The sequence below is a fragment of the Colobus angolensis genome, unplaced genomic scaffold, assembly GCF_000951035.1.
Source record: "Colobus angolensis palliatus isolate OR3802 unplaced genomic scaffold, Cang.pa_1.0 Scaffold49, whole genome shotgun sequence".
Lineage (NCBI taxonomy): Eukaryota > Metazoa > Chordata > Mammalia > Primates > Cercopithecidae > Colobus > Colobus angolensis.
In genome coordinates, this window is record NW_012118376.1 from 260,266 (window position 1) to 281,781 (window position 21,516).

Below are 21,516 nucleotides of genomic sequence, written 5' to 3' on the forward strand. Positions count from 1 at the left end.
TTTTAGCATCATTTGTTTAAAAGACTATTATTTCTCCTTTGAATTAACATACTTTTGGACCTTTTATAATTACCTTCATTTTAATAATTTTCAGATACTTTCATCTCTTTGTATAGATCTACATTTCTGTCTGGGATCATACTCTCACTTATAGAACTTTAATATTTCTTGTAGGACACATCTTCTAGTAATAAATTGTCTGAGCTCCCTCTTTATTTCACCTTCATTTTGAAAGATATTTTTCCTATGTGTAGAATTCTAGGATGAGAATTGTTTTCTTTCAACACTGTCACTCCACTGTCTTCTGGATTGCATTGTCTGTGATGGAGTATTACTATACAGTAGTCCCTCCTGAACCACAGGAGATATATTGAAATACTCCCAGTGGATGCCTGAAACCATGGATATTCCTGAACCCTATATGTATTATGTTTTTTTCTGTAGATACATACTTGTGATAAAGTTTAATTTATATAGTGGACACAGTAAGAGATTAACAACATGAACTAACAATAAAATAGGACAATTATAGGAATATGCTGTAATAAAAGTTATATGCATGTGTTCTCTCCCTCTCCCAAAATATTTTATCATACTGTAATATTTTCAGACTACAGTTGACCATGTGTCACTGGAACCATAGAAGGAGAAACAATGAATAAGGAGCTACTATAATTGCTATTTTTGTTCCTCCACGTATAATATGTTTTTGTGCTTTTTGCACCTGTGGTTTCATGTCTTTTATTTTTTGAAAGTACTCATCCTTTATGAAATTCAGATATTTCCTCTGCCGTTCTCTCTTCTTCTTCTATGATTCTAGTTAAACATTTGTTAGATAGTTTATATGGCCCTTCATATCTTAGAAACTCTTTTTCTTTTTTCTCTTTGTGTTTCAGTTTGGCTGATTTCTATTGATCTGTTTTCATGTTCACAGACTTTATGCAGCTGTGTCAAGTTCACTGAGCCTGTCAAAGGCATTCTTCACCTCTGTTATTATGTTGTTTATTTCTAACATTTCTATTGGATTCTTTCCCATAGTTTTCATTACTCTGCTAAAATTCACAATCTGAGTGAAAGTGATGTCCTTCTTTCCACTAACACCTTTAGCATGGCTGTCTTACTTCCTTCTTTGATATATTCAAGATCAGATTAATCTCTGAGTATGATTCTGTTGATTGCTTTCTCTCTTGACAGTGAGTAGTGTTTTTTGTTTGTTTGTTTGTTTTCTTGCTTTTTGGTACATCTTGTAATTTTCTTTTTTTCATTGAATGCCAAACATTGCATAGAGGACAGTAATGATTCACACTATTTCCTCCTAGAAATGGGTATGACTCTTCTGCTAGGCTGTTAATATGAACGTTAGTCCATTCAGGGGTTGAAATGGATTTTGATTTTGTTGTTGGTGTGGTTACTATGAGTATGCTATAGCCTTTAAACATCTCTAGCATTACCTTGTGCTTAGGGTTCTACTCACTGCTCGATACTCAATTTTTGGTCATTTTTGTGTGTGTGCACACCTCAAAGAAGGTCTGTCTCTGCAGTCTTGACCTTCCTGCAATGGAAGGCTACTATCATAGAGGACAGGATGGGGTTCTCTGTTGTTTTTGTCCAGCCTCAGTCTTGGATAGACCCTTTGTCCCAGGATCTCAGAAATGAGGCTTTCTCAGTGATCCTGCCCCTCTCCCAGTAGCAGGTAAATTCAGCCTTGTGATATTTGAGAGTCTTGTGTAGGAGTTTCCTGCCTCTGTCCCACAGGTTAGAGACCTCTGAATCCAGGACTATTTTCTGTTCCTCTCAACAGAGTTACAGAGTTTTATTCTCTTTGCCTCCAGCCATAACAGGTCTTCGCCTGAATCCAGATTAAGTGGGAGAATGACAGGATTTAGGGGTATTTTTCTCCCATTGGTTTAAAAAATTTTGGTCCTGTGGAGAAGGGTCTTGGCTAAACTTTGTGAATTTCCCAAATGGAAGTCTCTCCCCTCATCCAGGATTCTTTCTTTAGTCTTTCTCTCTGCCTCTCCAATCTTTCTCCTGAGAACCTGATAGAAGTCTGTGGTAAAGAACCTGCAAGAGGGTACAAATTCCCTTTTGTATCTCTGGCTCCCAAGAGCCTTAGAAATGCTTTTAGTAGCCATCTTGCTCATAAGTACCATTCCAAACATGAAATTGTGAAGTTATCTTCGTGATACATGTAGAAAATAAAATGATTACACTTACCTGGATTTTATCATTAACGTATAGTATATTTTAAGATTTTACCAGAGTTGTATCTTAAACTTGAGCTTCCTTGGGTCTAAATACCAACCAAATATGAAAATGCTGGAAGATGCTAGGATGAATTTGAAGAATCTGCTAACCTACTTTAAACATACACTTCAACAGTCAAGCGTTTTAAAATAATTGATGTGGTATTATAACTACCTAGATTACTCATATAAAAAGTACTTCTGCCAGTCGATATTAAGTTGTAAATTACACCAAAACAAGGCAATTTGTTCAGGAATACCAACCTTTTCTTAAACAGGTTTGTTGTAACTTTGGGAGACCGAGACGGATGGATCACGAGGTCAGGAGATCAAGACCATCCTGGCTAACACAGTGAAACCCCGTCTCTACTAAAAAAAATACAAAAAACTAGCCGGGTGAGGTGGCGGGCACCTGTAGTCCCAGCTACTCGGGAGGCTGAGGCAGGAGAATGGTGTGAACCCGGGAGGCGGAGCTTGCAGTGAGCTGAGATCCAGCCACTGCACTTCAGCCTGGGTGATAGAGCGAGACTCCGTCTCAAAAAAAAAACAGGTTTGTTGTAGATTCTCCATGTTCCAGATCTACAGTGTTTTATAGATGAAATCCCTGTTATGGTATGTGCATGTATGATAGGTTTAAAATGGGAGTCAAGAAACTCCCTATGATTCTACTACCCAAAACTAGTGTGAAATGTACTCCCTGATGTGAGAGCTAAAATATTTATATTTGAGGTTTTTATTAGTGTTGAAAACTTTATTAATATTAAAGTGTTATAAAATGTACTAATTAATTAATTTGATCTGAGGTTGGCCTTGCACTTATTTCATAGTGAATAACTTTCCTTTTCATTTAGTCAGCACATTGGTTAAGCATGCACAGATTGGCAAGCACCAGGCTTTGCTAGTAAGTGAAAGGATGGATGTAATAACTGGAAAATACTTGTTGGAGAAAACTTGAATCAGTGAAAGGAAAAAATGCAATCTGATAAATGGATTCTGAAGATAGAAAAAAATTGTACAAAAATTCATAGAAAACAAATGAGAATCTGATTGAGAACAGCGCATCACAGAAAAGCCAGCTTGATTAGAACAGGAAATATAATCCTTGTACTTCAGTTCAGGAAGATGGGGCAAATTGATAGGCTACATAGTGTGGGTTTAAAAAATTATGTTTATTAGTTTGCTTGAGTTGTCCTAAAAAATGCTGTAGACTGGGTGGCTTAAACTATAGAAATCTATTTTCTCATAGTTCTGGAAACTAGAAGTCTGAGATCAAGGCGTCTGCAGGGTTGTTTCTTCCAAGGCCTCTCTCCTTGACTTGTAGATGGCTGTGGTCTCTTTTTATGTTCATGTGTCCTAATCTCCTCCTCTTGTAAGGACATCATTTATACTGGATTATGGCCCACACTAGTGACCACATTAAACCTTAATTACCTCTTTAAAGACTCTATCTGCAAATACAGTCATACTGTGAGATCCTGGGGGTTAGGACTTCAATATATGAATTTTGGAGGGACACAGTTCAGCCTCATGCACAGAATTGAAGACGCAATCAGGGCTGGGCATGGTGGCTCTCACCTGTAATCCCAGCACTTTGCGAGGCCGAGGTGGGTGGATCACCTGAGGTCAAGAGTTAGTGACCAGCCTGGCCAGCATGGTGAAACCCTATCTCTACTAAAAATACAAAAAAAAAATTTGCTGAGTATGGTGGCAGGTGCCTATAATCCCAGCTACTTGGGAGGCTGAGGCAGGAGAATCACTTGAACCTGGGGGGCGGAGGTTGTGTGAGCTGAGATCGTGCCATTGAACTCCAGCCTGGGCAACAAGAGCAAAACTCTGTCTCAAAATAAGAAAGAAAGGAAGAAAGGAGAAAAGAAGAGAAAAGAAAAGAAAATTGAAAGAAAATGGCCGGGCGCAGTGGCTCAAGCCTGTAATCCCAGCACTTTGGGAGGCTGAGACAGGCGGATCACAAGGTTAGGAGATCGAGACCATCTTGGCTAACACGGTGAAAACCCCATCTCTACTAAAAAATACAAAAACTAGCCGGGCGAGGTGGCGGGCGCCTGTAGTCCCAGCTACTCGGGAGGCTCAGGCAGGAGAATGGCGTGAACCTGGAAGGTGGAGCTTGCAGTGAGCTGAGATCCGGCCACTGCACTCCAGCCTGGGCGACAGAGCAAGACTCCGTCTCAAAAAAAAAAAAAGAAAGAAAAGGCAGAATGTAGGGATCCTCTTGAACAGTACTGCTCAGTAGAACTTTTTGTCATGATGAAATGTTCTGTATCTTTGCTGTCCAGGGTGGTAGCCACTAGTCATGTGTGGCTGTTGATCACATGAAATGTGTCTCAATTTCAAAGCTGAATTTTTTACTTTAATTTTGAACTATTACATTTAAATAGCCACATGCTAATATTTGGATAATATAAATCTTGACTGATCTCTTTATTTGACATATAAAGAACTGAGAACCAAAGTGCTTGAGTGTTGGCTCCAAAGTAACATAGATAATGACTGAATACTTGTGATGTGAGCAGTTATAAAATACTTGATGGATTTTACTGTCTAGTGACTATAAAATAAAACCCAGATAAATATGATAGAAAAACACCCTCATTTTAAAATTATTTCTCCTGCTATAAATATGTGGTAATCCATTTTACTTTATAATTGTGTAATTTTGACAAATGGATTTTAGGAGTAAATACTCGTTTTTTCTTCTAGTTAATTTTTAAAGAAGGGTTTGCTATTGACATATAACAGATGTTTAAATTAGTTCACTAAGATTTCAATTGTCAGATTGAAGTTTCCATTTAAATAAAATGCATCTCTGTAGGGGAAAAAACTGGTAGGTGGTTTAAAGAAAAATCTATAATTCAGTTAGAGCAGGTGAATCCAAGCATGCTTTGCTCAGAAGACCTGAATCTGAAAAATCATTTTACAAAGGAAGAATAAGAAAAGAGCTTTCTTTTTCAGGATAGAAATGAATTGTTAAATTAATAGCTTAGCTTGTTGCTTGATTCTGTCCTTTCATGTTTTGATGATATTTTCTCAGTAAACTTTAGGAATATCTTTAACTTTTCATTTTAAACTAATTTTAGACAGAAAAATCACAAAATCTGTGCAGAGTATCCATATACCCTTCACCCAACTTCCCTTAATGTTAACATCTTGTGTAAACATAATACAATGATCAAATCCAGGACAGTAGCATTGATACAATACTACTAACTAAGCCTCAGTTTTCACCAATGTTCCATTTCTGTTCTAGGAGCCTACCTAAGATCCCACTTTGCATTTAACTGTTATTTCTTGTTTCCTTCATTTTTTTCACATGTTTGAAGAGTTTCAGTTATTTTACAGATTGTCCCTTAGTTTGGGTTTATATGATATTTTCTCATTCTTTGACTGAAGTTACGCGTTTATTGCAAGAATACTACAGACACAATCTTGTGTCGTTCTCTATGCATCATCATATCAAGGGGTTCATGATGCTAATCTGTCATATTTCTGGTGATAAGCTTTAGAAATCTTGATGATGAAAACTATGCTTTTTAAATAAAATATAAACTAAAATTACTATAAAATATCAATCCATCAAATTTACCCTAGAATATGAATGACTTATCAAACCCCCAAAAAATGGTGACTTAGTAACTACTTAGTTAATGGGATGAGGTTAGTAGAATTTTACTAACAGAAATAAACTTCAATAATGAGAAAGAGAAACAACCTTTTTCTTTCTAATGAGGCAATTCTCTCTTCGTTGGAAAGTTAAGAAAGGAATTTTCAAGAGGAGTCTTTCCAACTAAAAGAATTGTCTTGTAGTAGAAAATTGTTTTAGTTGAGATACTTAACTGTAGTAGCTTAACAAGTAGAACATTAAATGAGGAAAAAAGGTGATTGCTTTAGTCTTCTTCTTTTTATGACACTGGAATTATATCAGAAGTCAAGTCATTAGAACCAGTTTCTAGGCATAGCCTTTCCTATGAAATCAGTTTATTGTAGCAAATGTTTATATTTTTGACATTTTAAGGTGCTGAATAAGATGAAATAAATCAACAACAATTTCAAAAGAAATACTACATTACATATCCCAAACCTTATGACATTTAAGCATCCTCATATGTTTTCATTAAGGAATGACATTATACTTTAGGGTTTGTAGGGTTTGACACAAGTAAAAATATAATACATTGTTAGTTTTTTTAAATAAATGTTTTTCAGGCTATAATGTTTGTTCCTTAAAAGAGAATAGGTGGAAACTCTTCTGTAGATACCTGTATCTGTCATAATGAAAGTGGGAAACATTCCACGTTAAGCCTGGTACTTGGGTACTTTTTGTATTTCTTCGCTTGCCAGGTTTTCTTTACTAGGAATATTTTGGCGAAGTATTTGTGTTTTTTAGTATTTTGGGATTGTCTTTGAAAACATTCTTAGGGCTGGTCATGTGGCTTACATCTGTAATGCCAGTACTTTGGGAGGCTGAGGCAGGTGGATCACCTGAGGTCAGGAGTTCAAAACCAGCCTGGCCAACATGGCGAAACCCCATCTGTACTAAAAAAATACAAAAAATTAGCTGGACATGGTGGCGTGCACCTGTAGTCCCAGCTACTTGGGAGGCTGAGGCTGGAGAATCACTTGAACCCAGGAGGCAGAGGTTGCAGTGAGCCAAGATTGCACCTCCAGCCTTGGCGACAGAGCGAGACGCCATCTCAAAAAAAAAAAAAAAAAAGAAAACATTCTTAGACTATAAACCCTACAATAGAACTGAGTACTGCTGTCCCTTCAAGGTAACAGTAGTTGGTGTAATGGATAGAATTTTCTTTTTGTTTTATTTCAGTTCAGCAATCAGCAAACATTGGGAGGCTGAACTGGCTACCCTCAAAGGAAATAATGCCAAACTCACTGCAGCCCTGCTGGAGTCCACTGCCAATGTGAAACAATGGAAACAGCAACTTGCTGCCTATCAAGAGGAAGCAGAACGTCTGCACAAGCGGGTAATTTCAGGGCTGATGTCTACAGGGATTTAGGGCTAACAGGTTTTCTTGATCAGAAGAAATTTGCATGTAGATTCAGCACAGGAGTATCTTCTAGTTCTAGGATGTCAGGACATATATATGGGTTGTATTGTATGCATTTGTTTGGTTAAGAAAAATATTTTCCATAGTTTAATGAGAATGAAGAATATACGCCTTTTGAAGTCAACAAACCATGTTGATTCCCTATATTGTCCATGGGGACTAGCAGTAATGCACAAAGTACATAAAAGCACTAATGTATTAGTGCTAGTTGATTAGTACTGACATGGTAGTTAAGGTGTGTGCTGAGAAAAAATTCAGGGAGTAGTTTAATTAGAATTTCAGCTTTGGGTGTTGATGGTGAAGTGAGAATGCTTTTTCCCTGAGTTGTCCTGGGTTGGGGATTCTCCATTTCTGGTTTACAAGACGAGAGTGTTCCAGAGTGTGAATTCCAGTTCTACTGGTTATTATCTATATGATCTTCGATAAGTTATTTCCTTCTTCCAGGTCAATATTCTCATCTGTAAAATAGGAATAACAAGTACTCTGTACAATTCCTATGAAGATTAATTGAATACTTAATTGGCATGTAGTTGCACCGAGTCAAAAATATGTATTCTGTACAATTCCTATGAAAATTTGTTGAGACACTGAAGTGCCATGTAATTGCACTGTCTCAATGAGTTGCAGTGAGTCAATAAGCTGCTTTTATTATTTTCTTTTTAAAGAAGGAATAATTTGAAAAATACAAGTAGAAAATTATTAACTTTGGTAATATTAGAGATTTGGTGCAGAAAAAGAAAATCAGAAATTTCAATACCATTAATATCAGAAGCCCAAATAATTACTTGTAAAGTGTTTTAATGCTTCAGGCCAAGAGTTTGAGATTAGCCTGGGCAACATGGCAAGACCCTATCTCCATTAAATTAGCCAAACATGGTGACACACACTGTTAGCTACTTGGAATGCTGAATGGGAAGGATTGCTTGAGCCCAGGAATTGGAGGCTGCAGTGAATTATGATGTCCCCACTGCACTCTAGCTTGGGTGACAGAGCAAGACCTGTCTCTAAAAAACAAAAAAAGAAGATTTTTTTTTTAAATTCAAGGCATAGAAGTGCTTCACCCAACAGATGCCTTTAAGTTCTCTTTTTAAAAAGGATTCCAAGCTGGGCACATTGGCTCACATCTATAATCCCAGCACTTTGGGAGGCTAAGGAGGGCAGATTGCTTGAGCCCAGGAGTTCTAGACCAGCCTGGGCAATATGGTGAAACCCCGTCTCCACTAAAATAAAAAAATTAGCTGAGTGTGGTGGCATGTCCATGTAGTTCCAGCTACTCAGGAGGCTGAGGTGGGAACATCACTTGCGCCCAGGAGGCGGAGGCTGAAGTGAGCTGACATCACACCACTGCATACTCCAGCTTGGTTGACAGAGCAAGGAAAAAAAAAAGGAAATGGAGTTGAGACAGGAAGGAAAAGTTAGAAACCTGAGTAAATGTTTTTCTATTCTGTGTATAAAAATTAACTTAGATGGGGGAAAGGAGAGTTGTTTAATGGTTATAGACTTTCAGTTTTGCAAGTTAAAAAAGTTCTGAAGATCTGTTTCACAGCAGTGTGAATATACATACTTAACACCATTGAACTACACACTTAAAACGACTAAGATGATAAATTTTATGTTATATGTTTTTTACCACAATTAAAAAAAAAACGATTTATGACAATTGTCATAGTCAGAAAATATTAAGGAACTATCATGTAGTCTTTTTTTTTTTTTTTTTTGAGGGAGTCTCGCTCTGTCGCCCGGACTGGAGTGCAGTGGCCAGATCTCAGCTCACTGCAAGCTCCGCCTCCTGGGTTTACGCCATTCTCCTGCCTCAGCCTCCCGAGTAGCTGGGACTACACGCCACCTCGCCCGGCTAGTTTTTGTATTTTTAGTAGAGACGGGATTTCACCGTGTTAGCCAGGATGGTCTCGATCTCCTGACCTCGTGATCCGCCCCTCTCGGCCTCCCAAAGTGCTGGGATTACACACTTGAGCCACCGCGCCCGGCCTCATGTAGTCATTTTTAATTGTGTATTGGACATCGTAAATGAGATGTTGCAGAGACCACAGATTTTGTTGTTTTTGAATAATCAGTTTTTGTTTCAGCAGGCAGTTAAATTATTTGGGGATTATCTTGAATTTGTGGAGTTGTATATTTATGCTTTGTTAGAATTCATTTATTTCAATTTTGCTGTAACCCTAGGGTAAATCACATTGTCCTAGGAAATCTTTATCTCTAAGACATAACCCTTCCAAGGTTTCACTGAAAAGCTTGAGGTATTTACCAAGGCCCTCTAATTTAGCAGGGACTAGCAGAACTTCAAACTGTCATCTCTGTGTTGAGCACCGTCACAGTTTAGTTCTTTCAGCCTTCCAGCTCTTTTCCTACTCCTAGTTGTTCCAGGTGTTCTGCAGAGTCCTGAAATTCTCAGGCTCCTCAGAGAAATAAGACTATGGATTTCTGTTTGAGTTCAGTCAAGCAATGCAGCCAGACTGCAGAGTGCCTTCAGGCAAAAAGATATCGAAATGTGTATATCACCCAAAGTAACTGCTTTCTTGCAGATGTGGAAATGTATATGTCACCCAAAGTGACTCTTTTCTTGCAGTCTTTTGCCCACTTTGGTTACTCACCAGGTCCTTCAAATAGTTGACTTTTAAGTTTTGCCCACAATTTGCAATTGTTTTCTATAGGAAAGTTACTCCAATAAAAACTATTTCATCATTATCAGAATTGGAACTCCCCTTAAGGAATTTATTATATAATGAGACAAAGAAAACAAATACATATTAAACAATAAGTGAAATAATTCTCAAGATTTTTGAACAGATGCTTGGTTTTATGAACCAGAGGAGAGCCTTAAAGGCTTGGGCAGATAGGAATGACTTTCTGGAGAAAGTACGTGCTGAGCTAAGAGTTAAGGGTTTGGTTAGGTCCGAATGGTTTTCAGAGGCAAGAGACGACATTCAAGTTAAATCAACAAGTTGGGAATGAATATCACTTGTTCTTAGGACAAGGAGATTTGCCTGCTTTTAGTTGGAAATACTCACTGAATATCTTGGGCAGTGTGGATGGTTGAGAAGGTTGGGGCCAATATACAGAGGATCTGAGGATTTAGATCTGATATCGTAAAAAAGATGAGCTGCTGAAAGTCTTTGAATGGCGGAATCACAGGAATGAAAGATGAATCTGTTAGCAGTTTGCAGAGAAGAATAGGAAAAGGTTATAATTAAGTCCATTGGGAGGCTGTTGGTTTTGTTCAGGCCTGGGTGATAAGGGTTTGTAACAAGGCTATTAGTATATAAGAAGAAAGGAGGAAAATTTTATAAGAGATAGAATCACAGAATGTAGAAGGTAATTTGATATTTGGAAAATGCCAGGGGGAGGGATTTACTCTGTTTCCTTAATAGTCTAGAATTTACTATTTTCTAGTAAACCAAAATTTTGTGAGTACATGATACGTGTAAAGAGCTGCGATAGGGTGTGTGCGTGTGTGTGTGTGTGTGTGTGAGTGTGTGTTTATGTTGACTTCTATTATTGATTCTAGTTTGGGATGGTATAACTTTAAGGACAGTGCCCCTCTCTGTTCTCTCAAAAAATACCAAGTGCTCATTAAAAGTTATATTACTCTTTGGGCCCTCGGTAAATTCTTATTGACTAACAAAATTTTATCTTACCCATAAGAGACACTGTTGATGTAAAGTCATTCTAGTATGTAATGATTTAAGTTGTATTTTAAGCCTATTTTCTCTTCCAGATTCTCTTACATGTTGGAAATGTATTTGAAAAAGTTCTCACTTCTGCAAGGCCAGTTTTCAGAACCTATATTGAATTTGAAGGCTACAGATGAAGGACAGATGGCCATATCTGATCTTGAATATGTTTTTGGAAGAAATTTTTAAAGAAGACTTTCATTATAGGGATTCTCTACTGTCATTAATCACTTAATTTAAGTTATCATAACCTTTCCATGACCAAACCATGTAAATAATTATTTCCTTTAGTCTTTTTCCCTTTTCCTAGTTTTATATTCACTCTACCTTGAGTGTCTTAATATTTCTCAAATTAATTTTTATGTATTTATTCAGAATATACTCTTCACTTATTTGGGGCTATGTCTTTAGCAAGAAACTCTTTAAAGCTGAACTTTAAGTTAATCTGTGTTCTCATTTGATTTTAGGTGACGGAACTTGAATGTGTTAGTAGCCAAGCAAATGCAGTACATACTCATAAGACAGAATTAAATCAGACAATACAAGAACTGGAAGAGACACTGAAAGTGAAGGAAGAGGTATTTGCTGCTTTTTACTCATCTGTAATCTAACTAACATATGTGTACCAAGTATTAGATTCCATGTCAAATTTAAAGGTATTTTATGGAATAAAGTCAGATTGTGACCTTTTTTTTTAGGATGAAATTTTTTTTGAGTGGTATTACGCTTGCTCATATTTTCCCTATCCTCATTTCTGTTATTGTGAACTGTGGTGAGGCAGTCAGACTGAGATACCACCTATTGCCTTCCAGATGAGAGTTGCATTTATACAGTCAACAGAAAATCATTAGAGGTTAAATGAATTTTAAAAGCTGTTGCTTTCTCTGGGTTCCAGTCAAAACTTTAATATCTTAGGAAATAATTATATCCACAAAGCTTGAAGCAACATTAAAATGTTCAGATTGTTATTTCAAAGCAGTGCTGTACCAGAACCACCAAGTTAGACTTGTTGCTGTTGCTTAAGATTATTCCGTTCTAGACAACGTACTTATAAAGATAAATTCATCCCTCTAAAAGTCAGTATGAAGGAATGTTTTTAAAATCATCTTTTTCTAAAATAAATAATTTCAGGGAAAAACAAGACCTTCCCTTTCCTTGATACAGTTTAAATATTAAGACATTTCTCTGCCTTTTCTAGGAAATAGAAAGATTAAAACAAGAAATTGATAATGCCAGAGAACTACAAGAACAGAGGGACTCTTTGACTCAGAAACTACAGGTGAGCTGTAGTAAAAATTGTTATTCATCTCTGCATAGAAAGGCATCATTTTTTCACATACCAGTGACTTTTTTTCTGAAACTCCATTTTGTAGGTTTTGGTCATTTTTCTTTTCCAGGACTTCTGATTCATGACTAATCTTTGATTTTTAAAAAGTTACTTGGTAACTTCATCTGTGTAGCTTATAATTATCATAGATGGTCATTTATAAATTGTAAATTATTTAGTAAATTCTTTTGGAAATTTCTACTTTTAATTAAAAAACAAAAAATACCCTGGGGTTGGGTGTAGTGGCTCATGCTTGTAATTTCAGCACTTTGGGAGACTGAGGAAGATCACTTGAGCTGAGAAAGTTGAGGCTGCAGTGAGTCATGATCACACCACTGTACTCCAGCCTGGGCAACAGAATGGGATCCTGTCTTAATAAAAAGAAAAAGAGAGAGAGAGAGAGAGAGAGAAAGAACAAGAAAGAAAGAAAACCCTGAATTTAAAGAAAAATTTGCAAATTGATTTTATTCAATTTGGGAACATTGCTCTTTTTTTTCCCCCCACAATGTACTAATGTATGAATTATACCAATAGTTGTGCCCTAATGGAACACAAGTTAGTACTCTTTGTTATTCAGTGTAATTACTTTTACTCACTTTTTTTCTGCATAAGTAGTATGCTTTCTGATTCCAGTATACAAAAAACATCATGTGTCAGTGGTAGTCAGACATGGTAAGGGAAGATTTCTCAGAATTCATTACCAAAGTCTTCTCTTACCAGCTCAGGCACTTTTCTTACACTCTCAGGGTTAGGTGCCTCAATAAAGAAGGGTTAGGATGACTTTGGGGAGTAGAAATAAGTATATGTATAGAGTGAGGAATTTGGGGTAAGGCATAATAAGAGGGACCTGAAAGCCCAGGATTGGAAAGAGCACCTAGACTATAAGAAGAACAGCCAACATTTATTGAGTACATATCAGACACTGGGCTTAGCACTTTGCCTGTATTATGCATTTAATCCATATAACAGTCATAATAACCCAGACGAAGAAACTGAAGCTTGGAGAGGTTAACTTATCCAACCTATATTTAAATGGAGACAGTCAAATTTTAAAACTCAATAAAATACATTGTTTTAGTGGTCAAAGACATGGGCTTTAAACCCCTTCATAATAACCCTTCATGAAATAAACAGATTCCTTATATAAAATGGAATATTTCCCTCTCCCCTTCCCATCACTAGCTTTCAGTAGTCTGGGAAAAATGAGATCACTTGTTTCAGTTGGCCCTATTAAATGCTGTTTGTATATTTTAATCGTCCATGTAGATTAGTGGTCATCAACTTGGGGCACTTTTGAAGCCCAGGGGACATTTAGCAATGTGTGCAAACATTTTTTATTTTCACAGTTGGGGGACACTACGGATACCTAGTAGACGAAGCCAGAGCTGCTGCTATGCATCAGATTATCCAACCCAAAATGTCAGTAATGCCAAGGTTGAGAAATCCTGATGTAGAACTTAAATATGAAGCATGGAATCAGGGCTGGAAGAAAGGGGGAAATTCAATCGAGTTCTGTCTTTGATTTGTTTTGGTTTTTGAGTACTTGCGATGATTCAGGCATATGTTAAGCATTTAACTTACATTAGCTCTAATTCTCACATTAACAGGTGGGGTATCCCCATTTTCAAAGAGAAGACAGCAGTTCAAAGGTGTTAACAAGTTATTAAGGCACTTAGCTAGAAAGTAATGAGACCTAGATTTGTTTTATTCCAAAGTCTTTTCTTTCTGCATTATCACACTTCTTCAGGCAACAGTCAAGTCATCCTTAATGATTCTTTTAAAAAATATTTTCAGTTATATACACATTTACATTGTCTCACTTATGAAGAGAAACCAAGAGATGATATATTTATATCAAATTTCCATGTTGATAATTCTAAATGTATTTGAAGCTAGGCATAGTTGCTCATGTCTATAATCCCAGTGCTTTGGGAGATTGAGGGAGGAAGATCTCTTCAGGCCAGGAGTTCGAGGCCAATCTGGGCAACATAGCGAAATGCTGTGTCTACAAAAAATGAAACAGTAAAATTAGCTGGGAGTGGTGGTGTGCACCTGTAGTCCCAGTTGCTTGGATCACTTGAGCCTCACTTGAATTGGGAGTTGCAGTGAGCTATGATCATACCACTGCACTCCAGCCTGGATGGCAGAATGAGACCCTTTCTCAATAAATGTGTGAATGAATGGATTTCATTATAGAGCAGTAATTGAATTTTATAGCTGGCACTTGAAATTGTGAATATAATTCTTACCCATCATTTCACTGAATATCAAAAATATCATTAAAACAACCTACCTGGAGCAGGACAGGGAAGCTTTTAGAAAACCCAAGGATGAATTCTAAAAGCACATGCTACAGAAAATAACATATTTTTTCCAATTCAAAAAAAATTTCCTCCTCTGCAGCCTTCTCCCTCCCACAGAAACATCTTCTGTTTATCAAAAGTCCCAGCACCCTTGAGCCTCCATTCATAAGTTCAGTATAGAAAACTGGGATCATTAAATTCCTTGGATGGAAAAGAATCCTGAAATTGCAGTATGTAGAGTTGAGTTAGAGGTATGAATGTGGATAGGAAATGTATAGTTATGGGTAAATTAAGGATACCATGATACAGTTTTTCTAATTTATGAGTTTTTGATATTTGGCAATATTTGGATATTTCTGTTATAAATATCTATGAAAAACATGCCCATTGTAAAAAAAATTAGAAAAATTTCAAAAAATATACTTAACAAGGTAAGTATAAAATCATAATTATATAATATTAAAAAAATCATAATCCTATCATCTTAAGGCAAAGTAATTGGCATTTCCTTGTCCCAGTGTTTGTTTAGATAATATTTTCTTTACAAGAAATGGATATAGATGCAATTTTTTATATACATTTTTATCTAACTTTATGTCATAAGCCCAATGGCTGCATAGAATTCTCCCATATAGAGGTATCATAGTTTTCTTCCAGCATTCCTATAGTAATGGCAATATGTTGTTTCCAATGTTATGCTATAAATAAATAATATTACAACCTTTTTCATAGATCTTTGCCTTTCTGATTATTTCTTTAAGATAAACTTTCAAACGAGAATTGCTTGGTGTCAATGTTTTAAAATTTCTTATGCTGGGAAATTGACATCTAGAAAAGCAGGGTACCCACTGGATATTGGTACCCCCCGGACCCCTTCTTTGCCATCTCTTAAGAAATGAAGTGACTCAACTATTTAATTAATTTTTAAATTATGAGTAACATTGAACAGTTTTTCACATGCATTTGGTCTTTATCTGTATCTTGAAGTCACAAGTACATTTTCACTTTAGAACATGTGGAATATCTTTACCTGGAACTTTTACCCAGATCTCCGGATGGCTGGCTTCTATTTTTAGTTTAGGTCTTAGTTCAGATGTTAATTTCTCTGACTTCCCAATTTACTCACTATGCTACAGTCCCCATACCCCATCCCAGGTATTTTTTTGTAGTATTACTAATTTTTATTTTCCTTTTAGTACTTATCACTATCTGAAATGATCTTGTTTTTTATCTATTTTGTTTTTAAACTATTTATTTTTATTTCAATAGATTTTTGGGAACAGGTGGTGTTTGGTTACATAAATAAGTTCTTTAGTTAAACTTTTTATTTTGAAATAATTTCAATCTTACAGGAAAGTTGCAAGAATAATACAGAATTTTTTTATATACCCTTTACTTGTATTCCCCAAATGTCATTTTGGCTATATTTGCTTTGTTTTATTCTGGATGGCTCTCTTCTCTCTCTCTCTCTTCCTCTCCCTTCTTTTCCCTCCCTCCCTCCCTCCACCCCCTTGTAAGACAGTGGTAAGTATTCATATATTTGTATCTAAGCACATCTAAACACAGAAAACATAGAGTAAAAATACAGTAGAAACGATAGAAAAGGTACAGTAAAAATACAGTAGAAAAGATAAAAAATTGTATACTTGAATAGGACACTTACCATGAATGGAACCCGTAGGATTGGAAGTTGCTCTGGGTGGGTCAGTGAGTGAGTGGTGAGTGAATGTGAAGACCTAAGATATTACCATTCACTGCTGTAGACTTTATCAACACTACACTTAGACTATACTACATTTATTTTTAAAAAATGTTCTTTCTTCAGTAATAAATTAGCCTTAGCTCACTGTAACATTTTAACTTCATAAACATTTACATTTTTTTAACTTTTTACTTTTTTGTAATAGCTGCAAACATAAACATGTATTCAGCTGTACAAAACTATTTTCTTTATATCCTTAATCTATAACCTTTCCTCCTATTAAAAAATGTTTTTAAAACTTTTTAAACTTCTTTTAAAAAACAAAGACACAAACACATATATTAGCCGATGCCTACACAGGGTCGGGATCATCAATATCACTGTCTTCTACCTCCACATCTTGTCCCACTGGAAGGTCTTCAAGGGCAATAGCAGGCATGGAGCTGTCATCTCCTATGATAACATTACCTTCTTCTGAAATACCCCCTGAAGCACCTGCCTAGGACTGTCAGATAATTAATGTTTTTTTAAATAAGTAGAAGGAGTACACTTTAAAATAACTTTAAAAGTTTATTATAGTGTAGTATAAATACATAAACCAGTGACATAGCCATTTATTTTTATCAAATATTATGTACTATACATCATTGTATGTGCTATGCATTTATACAACTGACAGCATGGTAGATATATTGGCATCACCACAAACACATGAGTACTGCATTGTGCTGTGACGATATGGCAGCTGCTGGGTGATAGGAGTTTTTCAGCTCCCTTATAATCTTATGGGACCACTGTTGCATATGCTGGTCACGGTTGATCAAAACATTGTCATGCTGTGCATGACTGTATTCAATGGGAACTCTTATACTTCTTATTTGATATACTTGTTCTTTCTCACTTTCTTTTGTGATTACCTAAAGTTAGTAGTGATGTGTCTACTTTGTGAAGTTTCTTTTTCTTTTTTTTTTTTTTGAGACAGGGTCTCGCTCTGTTGCCTGGGCTGGAGTGCAGTGGCGTGATCTCGGCCCACTGCAACTTCCACCTCCCAGATTCAAGCTATTCTGCTGCCTCAGCCTCCCAAGTAGCTGGGACTACAGGCGCCCGCCACCACGCCCGGCTAATTTTTTGCATTTTTTTGTAGAGACGGGGTTTCACTGTGTTAACCAGGATGGTCTCGATCTCCTGACCTTGTGATCTGCCCGCCTCGGCCTCCCAAATTGCTGGGATTACAGGCATGAGCCACTGCACCTGGCCTTTTTTTTTTTCAATACATAAAAAAAAGATTTTGGCCAGGTGCGGTGGTTCACACCTGTAATTCTAGCACTTTAGGAGACCATGGCGGGAAGATTGCTTGGGTCCAGGTTTGAGACCAGACTGGACAACATGGCCAGACCTTGTCTCTACAAAAAATTAGCTGGATGTGGTAGCACCTACCTGTGGTCCAGTAGCACCTACCTGTGGTCCAGTAGCACCAGCTACATGGGAGGCTGAGGTGGAGGAACATTTGAGCCCAGGAGGTTGAGGTTGCAGTGAGCCATGATTGTGCCATGGCACTTCAGCACTGGAGACAGAACAAGACCTGTCTCACTGGGAAAAAAAAAAAACCCACAAGATTTTGATTAACTAGTAAATGCCACTTATGAATTTACCTTATGAATTTCCATTTTTATCTTGTTTATTCCTGCCTTGTGCTTTGTTTGGTTTTTTATGTTTTAGCATTTTGAAAGGGGATTTAATTCCTTTTTTTCATTCTTTCACTTTTGTTTATATGTGTGTTTCAGGCTATTGATCTTCCTCTGATCATTGCTTTAAGTGTATCCCATAGATTCTGATATTTAATGTTTTCATTATTCTGGAAATTCTGTAATTTTGACCTTATTTCCTTTTCATACAACAGCTGTATGAAAAGTATAAAAAGTCCCTTAATTTTCTGGTGGAAGGGTCTTTTTAATCTTTTGATTTAGTTATTAATTTCTAGTTCTGTTGCATTGGGATCACAGGGTTTTATTTGTGTAATTTCTATGTTACATAATTTACTGCTACTTTTTTGGTGACCGAATATTTTATCAGTTTTTATGAATGCTCCTTGTGTGTCTTGTGTACATATACTTGGATAGTGCTTTGTGACCCAACTGAAAATATTTTTTAGTAGATAACTCATTCGTGTTTATTGATGTGATTTTTATGTTTGGTCTCAACTCATCATTATGTTATCATTTCTTTTTTTTTTTTTTTTTTTGAGACAGAGTCTCGCTCTGTTGCCCAGGCTGGAGTGCAGTGGCCGGATCTCAGCTCACTGCAAGCTCTGCCTCCCGGGTTTACACCATTCTCCTGCCTCAGCCTCCGGAGTAGCTGGGACTACAGGCGCCCACCACCACGCCTGGCTAGTTTTTTGTATTTTTTAGTAGAGACGGGGTTTCACCGGGTTAGCCAGGATGGTCTCGATCTCCTGACTTTGTGATCTGCCCGTCTCGGCCTCCCAAAGTGCTGGGATTACAGGTTTGCGCCACCGCGCCCGGCATGTTATCATTTCTGTGTGTGCATTATATTAATAATTTTTCTATATGATGTGTTCTTTGCTCTTTTTAACTATCTTTATATTTGCTTTTTAAATATCTCTTGATATTTAAAATGATCTTAATTTTGTTGTAATAGTTACCTTTGAACTTCCACCCCTTTAGAATGCTCCTAGTTACCTGTGTTCATATTTATATACTATCTGGTTTGTTTTTGGGGGGGTTTTTTGTTTGTTTGTTTGGTTTTTGTTTTTGAGACAGTCTCACTCTGTCACTCAGGCTGGAGGCCAGTGGCACAATCACAGATACCTACAGTCTCGACCTCATGGGCTCAAGCATTTCTCTCTACTCAACCTCCCAAGGAGCTGGGACTATAAGTGTATGCCACCAAGCCTGGCTAATTTTTAAATTTTTTGTAGAAATGGGATTTCACTCTGTTGCCTAGGCTGGTCTCGAACTCCTGGGGCCAAACAATCCTCCCACCTTAGCCTCCCAAAGTTCTGGGATTACGGGCATGAGCCACCGCGCCTGGCCTGGTTTGTTAGTTTTTAATATCCTTTGACTCTGAACTATTAACATACTTAATAATAATGTGCTTATTCTGCTTTCATTTTTCCTTTCTCTTCCTGTTTTTCGGTTGCATTATTTCTACCTTGTCAGAATACTTAACAGATTGTTTTTTAACCATCGTCTACATTTGTTTTAGTCTTTATACATGAAATATATTAAATGTTTACTGTCTTAGTCCTTTTGTGCTGCTATAATAGAAAACTACAATCTGGGAAATTTATAAAGAACAGAAATTTCTCACACTTCTGGCAGCTGGAAAGCCGAGGTCAAGGTACGGGCAGGTTTGGTTGTGGGACTGCTTTCCCCTTCCAAGATAATGCCTTGTTGCTACATCCTCCAGAGGGAATGAATGCTGCCTCCTCGTGGGGGGGAAGATGGAAGAGCAAGCCAGCAACACTGCAGAGAAAACCTCTTTTATAAGGACCTTACTCCCATTCATGAGGAGAGGAGCCCTCATGACCTAATCGTCTCTTAAAGGCCCCACTTCTTAATAGCATCTCATTGGCCATTACATTTCAATACTTGAATTTTGGAGGGGACACATTCAAATCATAGCACTCACCATCAGTCCTTTTTCTGAAGTTCCCACGTGATCTCTTGGTTGGATAAAGCTTATCTTCTTGTGGATGGTTGCAAAAGAGCTCATGGATACATATTTTCTGAGATCTTGCTTGTTTAAACTTTTTTTTTTTCTCATGTATTAAGTATTGGGGTGACAGCTTGGCAAGATATTTAATATAAAATCCCTGGTTCATAACTTTCTTTCATTGAATTACTTGAAAATGACACTACATTATACAAGGGTTTTGTATATCTCTTTTGAGAAATCTGATTCTCTTGCCTTATAAGTTCTGAATTCATTTTGCTTGTATGCCCTGAGGATTTTTCCTTTATTTTTAAAATAAAGTTTAAATGATATACTAGAATATTTCACAAAATCCATTGTTGAGGGTGTTTTCCCAGGTACACAGTGGGCCTTTTTAATTTGTATATCCAGGTTTTTCTGTATTTCTAGGAAGTTTTCTTGCATAAAAGTTTTAAATTAGAACTAGTTCTGTTCTAATGTGTTGTTTTTCTTCTTCAGGAGCTCCAATTTTATGTAATTTGATTTCTTGTCTTTTGCAACCTCTTTTTATTTTCTCTACTTTATCTCACTTTCATTCTCTAGGATTATTTAAAATAATAAGTAATAATTGAATTAAAAATAGTTTTATTCAAATCTATTTTTCCTTGAGTCCTTATAACTCAGTTTTCATTTCTGATAGATTTTGCCTTTTTCTTTTGTTTCTTTCATGAGTTCAATCAACCTTTCTGTTCTTTGGAGTTATGTTTGTTTTACCCATTTCTATTCTAAGTTTTTCAATATATAATTCAAACTTGTTTTTAAATGCTTATTTGAGAATATTTAGTTCAGAGTGGAATATTGTGTTAGAGTTTTCTTCTGCTTCATAGTTGGTTTTGGGCAGATTCATCTACTCAAGTGTTTTTAGTATTTTCTATTTTCTGTTTCCTTTTATAAAAGTTGGTGTAGATGAAGATTGCTTACACATTTGCGTTTTGTGGATAGAATAGCAGTGTGGGGTGGTTTATAAATTGTTAGTTCAAAAACACCCTCTTTTGCAGAGACAATTGGAAGAAAGATTGTATGTCCTTTAATAGTTTGTCTTTGGTCTTAAATTTTCCTTTCTTCTTTTTCCCTTTAATCTGAAAGATTCCTTTCTCTTCCTTTTATCTTCTGCTCTTTGGAAATTGTCTTCAGTGTTTCTCAGACTACTTCCTCAAGTTTCGTTTATACTGTTAAGTTCCTTTCTTATAGTCTGCTCTGGTTTTCTAGAACTTTTTTTTCAGTATTCTGGCATTCACACTGGTAATGGTCTTTCTCTTTCTTGGGGTTACTGTAGTTTAGTCTGAGGCCTTTTGTTCTCTGCTCTTCTGGGCATTGCCCCCACAACTCTGCCTTCCCTTTTGCAAAGGGTTAGAGTGAGAGCTTGAGAAATACCTCTGCTGGAAATTGATGCTTATATTTTCTAATTAAAGGCAATTTGATGTTTGTATTGTTCTGTGTCTTCTAGTTATGTCAAA

The 21,516-nt window shown here is 36.6% G+C and overlaps 1 protein-coding gene across 3 annotated transcripts in view; it reads left to right on the forward strand.

The window, feature by feature from the left end:
* The window catches only part of HOMER1 (homer scaffolding protein 1), a 142,675-nt gene that overhangs the window by 106,765 nt on the left and 14,394 nt on the right, over positions 1 to 21,516 (forward strand). The window contains exons 6-8 of one of the 3 annotated variants that reach the window (XM_011959203.1): positions 7,081 to 7,237; positions 11,481 to 11,591; positions 12,212 to 12,292. The exons of 1 other annotated variant lie outside the window; for it this stretch is intronic. In XM_011959203.1, coding sequence (XP_011814593.1) covers positions 7,081 to 7,237; positions 11,481 to 11,591; positions 12,212 to 12,292 — 349 coding nt within the window. The remainder of the gene's footprint in view (positions 1 to 7,080; positions 7,238 to 11,480; positions 11,592 to 12,211; positions 12,293 to 21,516) is intronic. One more of the 3 variants, XM_011959204.1, reaches the window with a different exon arrangement.